We start from the raw sequence: 12,106 nt of genomic DNA, 5'->3' as shown, positions 1-12,106 counted from the left end.
CTGTTTCTCAAGGTGACTAATAAGACATCTCCACCCAGAGTCATGAAATGTTTTCTGCTTGAGAGAGAATAGCGACGTTTAGTGTTCTCCAAGGCATTTAGAAATGGATACCGAAGGACTAGAGGTTAAATGTTTCTGGCAGTGATTTAGAGAATATTTAGATTCCTAGAAAAGAGAAACTTAAGTTGCTTTTCTTCTTCTTCTTCTCTGCATTCACTCGGAAATATATTAGTTTCAATTCCTTTTTATATTGAGTATTGTTGTTGTTAAATGCGGTCAAGTCAGTTTCAACCCATAGCAACCCTGTGTAGGGTTTCCAAGGAGCAGCTGGTGAGTTTGAACTGCTGGCCTTGCAGTTCACAGTCCACTGCTGATCCACAGCGTTATACCAGAATATAGCTTTGATTAAAAAAAAAAAAAAAACACAACTTGATTAGTGACTGAATGTATTTTTTTAAATCATCTATAAAATCTTGGACAGGAATAGAATGGCACTGCCTTGTCATTTTAGATGACAAGTCTGTTTTTGTTGCTATTGTTAAGTACCTTTTGTTGCTATTGTTAATTACCTTCTAGTCAGTTCTGACTTGTAGCAACCCTGTATAGGGTTTCTAAGGAGCAACTAGTAGGCTTGAAACACTGACCTTGTGGCTAGCTTGTTAGGTGCAGTTGAGTGCTGACACATAGTGACCTTATGCATAATAGAATGAAACACTACCCACTCCTGTGCCAATCTCACAATTGTTGCTACACATGAGTCCATTGCTGCTACTACTGTGCCAATCCATCTCATTGGAGGTCTTCCTTTTTTTTCACTGACCAAGCATGATGTTCTTCTCCAGAGACTGGTTGCTCCTTATAAGATGCCCAACATATGAGAGATGAAGTCTGGCCATTGGGGCTTCCAAGGAGCATTTTGGCTATTCCAGAATACTCATTCTCTGCAATGTTGTCCATAGCTTGTTGTGATCTATACAATCAAAAGCTTTTGTATAGTAAGTACAGCACAGGTAAACATCTTTCTGGTATTCTCTGCTTTCAGCCAAGATCTGCCTGACATCAGAAATGATATCCCTAGTTCCATGTCCCCATCTAAATTCGGCCTGAACCTCTGGAAGCATCCTATCAAGGTACTGCTGCAGTCATTTTGGAATTACTGTTAGCAAAATTTTACTTGCATGCGATATTAATGATATTATCCAATGTTTTTCACATTCCATTGGGTCATCTCTCTTTAGAACAGGCACAAATTGGATCTCTCCTAATCAGTTAGCTAGGTAGCTGTCTTCCACATTTCTCAGCATACATATTGATTTCCTCCAGTGCTGTCTCATTTGGTTGATATATTTCAATTTGTATTCCATCAGTTCCAGAAGCCTTGTTCTTTGTCAAAGCCTTCAGTGTACCTTGAACTTCTTCCTTCAGTATCATTGGCTCTTGATCATATATTACCTCTAGAAATGGCTGAACATCAGCCATTTGTTTTTAGTACAGTTACTCTGTGTTTTCCTTCCATTTTCTTATGATGCTTTCTGTCTCATTCAATATTCTGCCCATTGAATACTTCAATATTGCAAGTCAAGGCTTGCATTTCAGCTCTTTCACCTTAAGAGATGCTGAATGTTTTTCCAATTTGGTTTTCTCATGCCGGGTCTTTTCACATTGCATTATAATATTTGACTTTGTTTTCTTGAGCTGCCCTTTGAAATTTTTCTGTTCAGCTCTTTCATCTCCTCATTTCTTCCATTTGCTTTGGCATCTCTGTGTTGGAGAGCAAGTTTCAGAATCTATTCTGACATCCATTTTGAACTTTAGCTTCCTTCTTGTCATGATAATGACCTTTTGCTTTCTTCCTTTATGGTGTTTTTAATGCCATTCCACAGTTCTTTCGGTCTTTGGTAACAAGTATTGAATCCATCAAATCTGTTCTTCAGATGGATCTCTAAACTTAGGTGTAATATGTTTAAGGTCATATTTTGACTTTTGTGGACTTATTGTAATTTTCTTCAGCTTCAGCCTGAATTTGCAAAGGAGCCACAGTCTGCCCCTGGCCTTGTTTTGGTTGTTGATAAGGAGTTTTTCTATGGCCTCTTCTACAGATGTAGTCAAATTGATTTCTGTGTATTCCATTTGGTAAGGTTCGTGCGTTTAGTCATCTTTCATGTTGTTTAAAAAACATATTTGCAATGAAGAAGTCATTGGTTTTGCTAAATTCTATCATGCTATCTACAACTTTATTTCTATCACCAAGGCCATATATTCCAGCTACTGATCCTTCCTCTTTGTTTCCAACCTTTTCATTCCAATTGCCAGTAATTGTCAATACATCTTAATTGCCTGTTCGAGACTGAAGAAGTTGGTTGTTGTTGTTGTTAAGTGCGATCACGTCTATTCTGATTCACAGCAACCCTGTATACGGTTTCCGAGGAATGGCTGGGAGCTTCAACCACTGACCTTGCAGTGTAGTGCATTAACTCACAGCACTGGATTCTTCAATTTCATCATCACTGGCTTTAGTGGGTATAAATTTGAATAACTATATTAATTGATCTTCCTTGTAGGTATATTGATATTATGCTATCACAAACAGCATTGTACTTCAAGATAGATCTTGCAATGATCTTTTTGATGATGAATTCAATGTCATTCCTCTTCAATTTTCTTTTCCAGCATAATAAACCATGTGATTGTTAGATTCAAAGGGTCAATACCAGTACAGTTCACCTCACAATGCCTAGGATATCAATGTTCATGCATCCCATTTCATTGTTGACACCTTCACTTTCAAGTTTCCTAGATTGATAGTTTGCACATTCCATGTTCTGATTATTAATGGATATTTACAATTGTTTCTCTTCTTTTTAAGTTGTACCCCATCAGCAAACAAAGGTCCAGAAAGCTTTACTCCATTTCGGTCATCACAGTCAACATTACTTTGAGGAGGTAGCTCTTCCCCAGTCATGTTTGGAGACCCTTCCAACCTGAGGGGTTCATCTTCTGGAATTATATGTGATAATATTCTGGTGCTCTTCATTGTGTTTCAATAGTCAATATTCTGGTGCTGTCAGTGTTCCATTGCTATTCATAAGGTTCTCAGTGACTATTTGGAAGTAGTCTGTCCCTCCTTCTTCCTAGTCTGTCTTAGTCTGGAAGCTCAGCTAAACCTGGTCCAGCATAGACGATGCTCCTGGTATTTAAAATACCTGTGGCATAGCTCCCAGAATTACAGCAACATAGAAGCCACCACAATACAACAAACTCAAAGCAAAGTGTTAGTTATATTTAGCAGTCCAGTGCTTATCCTATAGTGCCACACCAGTGATTCTTAAAAATTGTTAGTGTCTCTATTTAATAATTCTTACTTTTAAAGAGGATTACTGGTGTGGCTGTTAAGGAAATGAACCAACCAGCCAAACAGAAAAACTATTAAAAGTGTTTTAACTACAGATCAAATTTATTTCTAAACTTGTGTATTATTTTCTTTTTCTTTTAAATTGGATTTCAACTTTGGAAATCCTTTTCCTCATGATTCACTGGAAGACAGTGTTGCATACTACACCACCTTGAGGAAAATGAAAGAGTACATGAAATATTGGACCTACATGAATAATTTTCAGAGAGAACAGAACTATCAAAAAGTGAGATAATAATATAAGAAAACATCATGAAAAAAGTTTTAAAAGCTAGTTCCTAATTAAAAAATATATATATATATTGAACTTTGGGCAGTCTAGTATCAATCTGAGGAGTCTTGTTGTGGCACTGTGGGTTAATGCACTGGACTGCAAAGTTGGTTTGAACTGCAAGGTCAGTTGTTCAAGCTTACCAGCTGCTTCCCGGAACGCCCTATACCGGGTCACTGACAAAAATGGATCGGTACAGACTCAGTGACATTTAACAACAACAACATTATCAATCTGAAGCTTTATCAATTATGATGGAGTGATCAGATCTAGGTCATTCTATAGATTCTTCTTATACTTCCTTATAAAGTTCAAGGATAGAGACAAATCAAATGAAAGTAGTAGACAATGCACCAATAAGAAAACACTGCACTAAAACTCAAAATTCTCTCTTTTTGCTTTGACGAGGACATTTCAGAAATGAAGAAGGAACTTGTGAGTCCGAAGATCTTTGACTAGAATTACGTTTATAGTAGTCTTGGCATTGGAGAATATTAGGTTGTCAAGCTTTCTGCATCTTCCTCATTTGATTCCCTTGAATATTATTTGGGGGTCTATTTTTCCTTGACTTTTTGCACACAGCTCTATTCTGTAGACATGACATGCCTTGAGGAAAGGGAAAATAAATCTAATTCTCCCTGGCAGATTTTTGATGCCTTTTAATTTTAACCTTGCTACATCTAGACGATTTATGATTCCTCAGACCTGTCCCTGTTGGGCTGGGAAAAATACAGCTTACCTCACAAATATATTTTATTTCTGTTACTATCTTATCTATTACAAAACATCCTATCTCACATGAGTTGCTGAGTCACCTGTTCTTAACTAAGAGATGGAAGCCATAAAACCGATTTAAAAATGCTGTGCTTGGGGAAAAAAAAAATCAAATGGCACAGAAGAAAGTATCACGGTGGTCATAATAACTTGAGTGTCTCCATTCCTCTGTTCCTTCAAGCAAATGAAATAGTATCCCATAAATCTTTGTTCCAATAATTAGTTCTTAAAAAGGAAAATTAACTGATTTAGTGAAAGAAAGTAAAAGCATTCATTGAAGTATTGGTTAGTCAGGAATCAGTGAGATATATTTAAATATAAACAGCACAAATAAGAATATGTTGAAAGACAGTCAGTTGATTATTAACTTTCTAGGTAACAGGATTTATTAGTTTTAACCACTGACTGCATCACTATTTTAAGCAACAACTTGACCTGTTTCCCAACCTACTGTTAGTGGTGTGCACTATAGAAGAAGATTTCTAGAAAATTCACCCAATAGTATCTGAGTGGAATCCAAAGGGCTAGCTAGGTTGGAAAAGAACATTTTAATAGTCAGATCATATTAAACTTTCTTAGGAACAAGGAGGTCAGAATGCTACATGTTTGACATGACTTTTTTTTTGGCCAATTAATTTTTTTATAGATGTACAACATAGTTGATAAGGCATTCTTGGTATTATTCATTTGTTCTTATTTCAAAGAAAGGAAAATGCATTACACTGACTTCTTCCTGCTCCAAAGCCTCGGTCCACAGAGAGTGTTGGGAATGGCACAGGCCGGAGAGTAAACTGGGGGTGAGGGTATCCACACGTGGGAGATGGGAGGATTCCTGGGTACTGGGCACTTTCCAGGGTTGGCACAGGGATGGCACTCACGACAGCTGCAAAACAAAGATGTTGAATATTTCATTTTTATGTGTCCAGCTAACGAGCAAAACAGAAATGGTAAATTTTTAGAACTTCAAGTGCATGCATACTTTTCATATCATCATGTAGCTTCCCTTACCTCTCTTTCCACTCCTCAGGTATCCTTTTTTTTTTTTTTTTTAAAAGTTTTTATTGTGAATTATGTGGGTTTACATGGGAGAACATCAGCTTCACATCCATCCTATCGTATTTTGTTTCATTGCAATGATTACAATCCCCTCCATACATCATCAAATAACCAAAGGATACACCCCACAGCCTCCCCACCCCCGGCTGTCAGCACACAGCCCCTCTCCCTCCCTGAGTCCCGTGTCCCCAGTAAACTCCATCTGTCCACGTCATCATCTCTGTGTCCATGCCTGGCTTCACTGCCTCTCTGGGTAGGGTCATGCTCTCCGCTCTTCTCACTTGATGGTCCCAGGGACCTCTGCTCCTACGCTACAAAATCAATCACTCCCCTCCTTTTGTCAAAAAACATCTACCTCTACATTTCCGGCCCTCACAGGCAGTCCTGATGGCAATTATTCACTATTGTACCACAAGAGTCTTATCCCCATTTCTTTTTATTAGCCTGGTCCCAACAGATTGGAAATCATTCAGTGGAGGTTCTACCTACCCCTGCTCCATTGGGAACTAGGCTCCCTCTTGAAAGCTTGTAAGCCAGTCACTTCTTGCCTTTATAGCCGTCCCCCCACCCACCAATTTGGGGTAACCAGTGTCTAAGTAGCCCATCCCTGTCAACCCCTATGTACCATGGGGGTGGAAGGGATCCTTGCTGTAAAGATTTGTTCCCTTTTTTGAGCTACTACATCCATACGTATAGGTAAAGTTTATCAGATTGTAGTGGGTTACTCTTCTCTTTTTTTTTTCCTCCCTCTTCTTTCTTCTTCTAGTCGAGTTCTGATCATCCAGCCATCGAAGCCAGGTCAAGTGGGTACTATCTGCAAGTATGGGTGTTCTTGTGCATCTCCCCACACTTCATATCAGCTGGACGCTTCATTCTCTGCTCTAGTCCTCTGTGGCCATGTCACTGCCTCTGGGTCCAGGAGTCTACAGGTCTTGCCATACTGCTGGTCATCCAGGTCTCCTCCCAGGTTCAAAGGAGTCTATTGAATGTGGTCAGATTTAGATCCCAACTTCATTGTTTGTTTTTTTTGCCCCCTCTTCTCCTTATCAGTGACCAATGTGGTCACCAGCCAGACTGCATGCCTGGTCATGTATTCCTCTTGAGTCTTAGTCTTGGAAGGCAGTTTGCTCTCCTTAGGTATCTTAATGCGGAGCATTATCCAGGATTTTTAAAGACCCACTAGGTTCCAAACAAAAGAATGGTTAATCAAGCTACCATAAAGCCTTCCTAAGTCTTCCTGCTTTTGAGATTGTTTTTATCTTATTTTTTTCCTGTTAATAATGAACCATAGCATTAAAAATATTAGCTTATTCAGAAATCAGATCTATTATATAAAATTGGATTTCCCTTTAATTCTGTGAAAGAATGTGTTGCTGTAGAGAACGTCTGGGGAGAGAAATGCAATGGTCATTCTCAGTACTGCTAAAGATTTTTCTTTATATAGAATGAAGGTACAGCCAAACATCAAATCAATGTATGTGAGTGACAGTGAGTATTTTATATACAACTGTTTACCAAAATACCAAATTTTGCAATTATACTGGATGAAACCCACATAAAACTCTTACATGATTTCTTTTAGGTTTGTTGTTATTGTTGTTATGTGCCATGGAGTTCTGACTCATAGCGACCCTGTACAGGGTTTCCGAGGCTGTAAATCTTTATGGGAGCAGAAAGCCTCATCTTTCTCTCATGGAACCGCTGGTAGTTTCAAACTGCTGACCGTGAGATTAGCAGCCTGAATCGTAACCACTATGCTACCAGAGCTCCTTTCTTTTTCTAGAGCATATTATTCAATTTCATTATTTAATACCTATTTATTTAAATTGTATTATGAAATAGTTATTAAAGTTACAGCCAATCAGCATCTTTTATAGTCATGTAGAATATTTAGTATTTCCTGGTGTTGCCCTGTAAGATAACCCCTGAACTAAAAAGTTGGCAGTTCAAACTCAACAGCTGCTCCTTGGAAACCCTACACAGTATCACTATGAGTCAGAATTTGATATACTTAACAACAACTTTTTAGTGAAAAATAAAATTGAAACCAGCTACTGGAATGAGCAGTTTGGATATACGCTGTCTCATTGGATACACAACAAAAGTTTGGCCATTATATCTATGACATTAATGAAGTCATTTCAGGTATACAGCTTATTTTTATTTAATTATGATGCTGTGGGTTAATATGCTTGACTGTAAAGTCATGTGAACTTCAAAGTCAGGGGTTCAAGCTCACCAGCCACTCCTTGGAAACTTTATACAGGGTCTCTATGATTCAGAACCGACTTAACAGCACTTTATAGCAACAACAAAACCTATCGCTAGATTTCACCATGAATCTCCATGCAACTTTATCTAGGGAAAAGCTTTATTCATTTATCAAATTCATTTCATAAGTATCTAAATAGATATACAAATAGCATGGCATTATTGTAAATTAAATAAGAGAAACATGCAGAGTTGTTATTTTTCTAACCTAAAATGGAGATAAATGAATTATACTAAATATATAAAACTTAAAAACAAACAACACTGCTCTAGTAAACTAACTTCAAAGCTGCATTTTCAGAGTCTATTTTTCAGTATATTTCTATTGAAATGCAAGTGAACATATTTAACTGAACTGAAAAATAAAGTCAGACTTTTCCATGTGGAAAGTTTTGGCTGATTGGCTTGACAATGAGAACAACTAAGTAGGTCAAATCGCAGATGTTTTCCATAAATTGAATTTACAAAATTATAAATCATTTAATACAATAAATGCATTTCACCCCAAATTAGGTGATATTTCAATTTTTCCAATCTTGTCTTAATGTCCTGTGTTACACCGGTGCCACTAAGCGAAAACCCAGGCTTACATTAGAATTATTTAGTAAGTTTTGATAAAGCTTTTTAGTGGTGTACTTCCCAGAAAATTAGAAAGCAAATAACTCTAATAAATAACAAATACTTTCAAAAGTAAAGTGGTTTTCAACTTTTTCTCTAGCATAATTGAAGGAAAGTTTATCTAGTTGTTACTTGAAAGATTATTTGAAATCACTTGGAGTGAGGTTTCCCAATGTGATTTGGGGATGTAATTTGGAAGGAATTTACATAACTGAGTGATTGTCACAACTCTTTCCTCACTGGAAGCTTCATCCATCCATACATGCAAATAAGGTTCCTTAGTGTTTACAGAAAAAATAAAAGAAATATTGGGATGCAATTTGTGCAATGATTAGCAATCGTCCTTGGACATATGAAAATATTGGACAAAAGTCCCGTAAGTCACTATATCCCTAAAAATATTACTTTGTACATAACAGGACAGAGATAGTAATTATAATGTTAACTGAATACAGACAAAAAACAAAGTTAAAGACTATGGTTACAATAGGAACACAGCAGCACTAGAGGATAAGCACTGGACTGTGAATCACAAGGTCAAAGGTTTGAGGCCACTAGCCACTCAGCAGGAAAAAGATGAAGCTTTCTGATCCTGCAAAGATTCCTATACAGGGTTGCTATGGCCTAGAACCAACTCGAGAGCACTTTACAACTTTAACTATGGTCACAAAATTAAAAAAAAAAAAAAAAAGAAAAAGAAATAAAACCATAGCTTACAAAAATAAGTTACAAAAAAAAAAAAAAGAAAGTGTTGTGCAGTTGGTTCTGGCTCATAGCAACCCTGTATAGGGTTTCTGAGGAGCAGCTAATGAGTTTGAACTGCCAACCTTGCTTATCAAACCGAATTTTCAGTCCAGTACTTATCCTACAGTACCATGCCAGGACAACAAAAATAATTAAAGTCCCTCAATTATAAATATATATTACATTTATATAGTATTCTGTGAGGAATGTGAATTAGAGATAGTACTTAAAAGAGAAAAATGGTTGAAGATACATTTTTCTCTTAGAGTAGAGCTTCCTTGTATAAAGGTCAGTTTGAACTGCAAGAGAGGCGGTTCAGACACACCAGCTGCTCCTCAGAAACCCTATACAGGGTTGCTATGAGTCGGAACCGACTTTATCGCACTTAACAACAACAATGTTGCTAAGAGCAGATGAGTTAGTTCTGACTCATAGTGAACCTGTATAGGATTTTCAAGACTGCACGTTTTTCCAAGTGCAGAAAGCCTCATCTTTCTTCCTCCGGTCAGCTGATGGACTTGAACCAGTGATCTTGTGGTTTGCAGTCCACTGCTTATCCTACAGTGTGAATGTCAAATTGCCATGGTACTTTGATGTTTGGCTTTTTTTTTAAGTTATATGTCAGAAAATTACAACTTTTACAGTTCCAATTTTTTGCAAAATGTTTTACGAGTTAAAATGAAAATATGCAAAGGAATATATAGTTTTTCAAAATTATTTGAGAAAAGATGGACAAATATTTGAGACTAAGTAGTCTAAAGGTACAACTTATGGATCTGTAAAAATATAAAAATATAAACTGACTCCGGAAAAAGGACAAAGGAACTTTTACGAAGAGTCAGAGAGTCCAGTCAGACACTAAACAAATTGATTGTAAGTTCCTTAAGAGGTTACGTTACTGTTTGTGTCCCTCATAGACAGACCTTTAATATTTTAGAAACAGGCCCTTAATATTTTTTAAGCAATTTTAAAGTAAGATTTTATAGAAGATTTTATTTTTTTTAATCCCTCATTATATCCCACTGGAAACTTTTTAAATGACTTTATGTATTACATAGTTTCCCAAGGTGTATAGTTATTATGCCTATAAAAATCTGAGGAGGCTTCCAAAAGATCGTGGAAAAGTAGAACTGAAAGAGACTAGATTTTTTCCACAAAATTTTTAAGCAATTTTGTAATAACAATAATGATGTCTAGAATGCATCAGTCAATAAGAGCCATAAAACAGCATTAAGTCTGTATGTAACAACTAAAATCACTGAATTATAAGGCAGTCAATTTAATTATTTCAGCTATTTTGCTGATTAAAATGGATCATTGCATAGTCATTGTGGTTGACTGCCAAATTGTAAGATCATCCCTAAGCAGAAGTGGCATGATTAATTTGAGATAAAATAGACTTTATTACAAAAACTAGCAAAACTGAAAGGAGGGTATATTATATAATGATTAAAGGGTCAATCCAACAAGAGAACATAACCATAATAAGTAGCCATGTAAATAATGAAAGACTCCCAATATACATAACCTTTAACAGATTAAAAAGATAAATAAACAAATACACAATTACACTTGTGTTGTATACAGTTTCCAAGGAACAGCTGATGGGTTTGAACTTCCAACCTTTGAATTAGCCATCCAATTCTTAACCTATAGTGCCACATCAGGACTCTTACAATAATAGTGTTGTTATTGTTGTTAAGGGTTGTAGAGTTAGTTCCGACTCATAATGACCCTATATAGCTTTCTGTTGAGCTTGAACCGTTGATCTTGTGGTTCAAACCGACATTGCATTCTAGTGTATAAACCCACAGGAGACTGTAATACACTGCTCCCAATGAAGGACAGAACTAGAAACAAAATCAGCAAAGATACAGAAATTTTAAATAACACAATAAACCAATTAGACCTCATGGACACATACAGAACATGCCATCCAATAATAGTACATACACTATCCTAGTTCACAATTAACATTCTCCATAACAGAACACATATTAGGCCACACAACAACCTTCAATAAGTTTAAAACATTGAAATATTACAAAGCCTCTTGTCAGATCACAATGCTATAAAATTACAAATCAACAAAAGGAAGATCAAGGTAAAAATATCAAATACATGGAAACTGAATAATACCTATGAAGATAAAGGTTTTATGTCAATTTGACTGGGCCAGCATTCTTAGTGGTTTGGCAGTTGAGATGTAGCTTTCCCCCATTATTTGATTTGATGCAATAAACCAATAAGAGGATTAAGGGTGGGGAGTTTTGGTGTAGCACTGTAGGATAAGCATTGGTCGACTGTTCAAACATACCAGCCACCCCTTGGAATTCCTATACAGGGTCACTATGCGTCGGAGCCAACCTGACGGCACTTCACAATAACACCCTTATTCCTACAACTTCCCTGACCCCATTTACCAGAGATGCCTCAGGGTCTGGCATGCAACCCCTTTTATTTTATAACAGATAAAAGGAAAGGAACTAGAGTAAAGAAAGAAGGACCTACTGCCATCAAGATAAAAGAACCTATAGTATGTTTTGTCCTTTGAACCTAGGGCTCTTACACTGTGAAGCTCCTAGACTGAGGGAAGGATTGATGCCAAGATGGATGGAGACCTCCAAGGAATCCTGGCCTACAGATGCTAACAGGAAGCAAGGACCTTTACTCAGAGCCAACAAAGAAAAAACCTTCTTTAAAAGCCAGAACTCTGTGTATGCACAAGCTTGGAACAACAGGGCTCTGGGATACAGGGATTGAGACATGGTTGGAATGGGCAAAAGGAGGGGAATAATGTTAAGATACTTGGTTGTCTTTTGAATCTTGGTTTCCCTGGCATAACACTATAAAATAGACACTTGACGGGGAGAGAAAGGAATAGCCAGAAATATCACCATAGAAAGCTTGTAAGTCCATCTTCTGCCTATAACTGATTGGAATACCTAAAATGGGGCTAC

The 12,106-nt window shown here is 37.0% G+C and overlaps 1 protein-coding gene across 1 annotated transcript in view; it reads right to left on the bottom strand.

Moving 5' to 3' along the window:
* The window catches only part of DCC (deleted in colorectal carcinoma), a 1,585,944-nt gene that overhangs the window by 53,793 nt on the left and 1,520,045 nt on the right, over positions 1 to 12,106 (bottom strand). The window contains exon 26 of the mRNA XM_006837499.1: positions 5,179 to 5,340. Within this exon, the coding sequence (XP_006837562.1) occupies positions 5,179 to 5,340 (162 nt within the window). The remainder of the gene's footprint in view (positions 1 to 5,178; positions 5,341 to 12,106) is intronic.

The sequence above is a fragment of the Chrysochloris asiatica genome, unplaced genomic scaffold (assembly GCF_000296735.1).
Source record: "Chrysochloris asiatica unplaced genomic scaffold, ChrAsi1.0 scaffold00021, whole genome shotgun sequence".
Classification (NCBI taxonomy): Eukaryota; Metazoa; Chordata; class Mammalia; order Afrosoricida; family Chrysochloridae; genus Chrysochloris; species Chrysochloris asiatica.
Note: the sequence above shows the minus strand (reverse complement) of the source record. Positions and strands in the feature narration are given on the sequence as shown.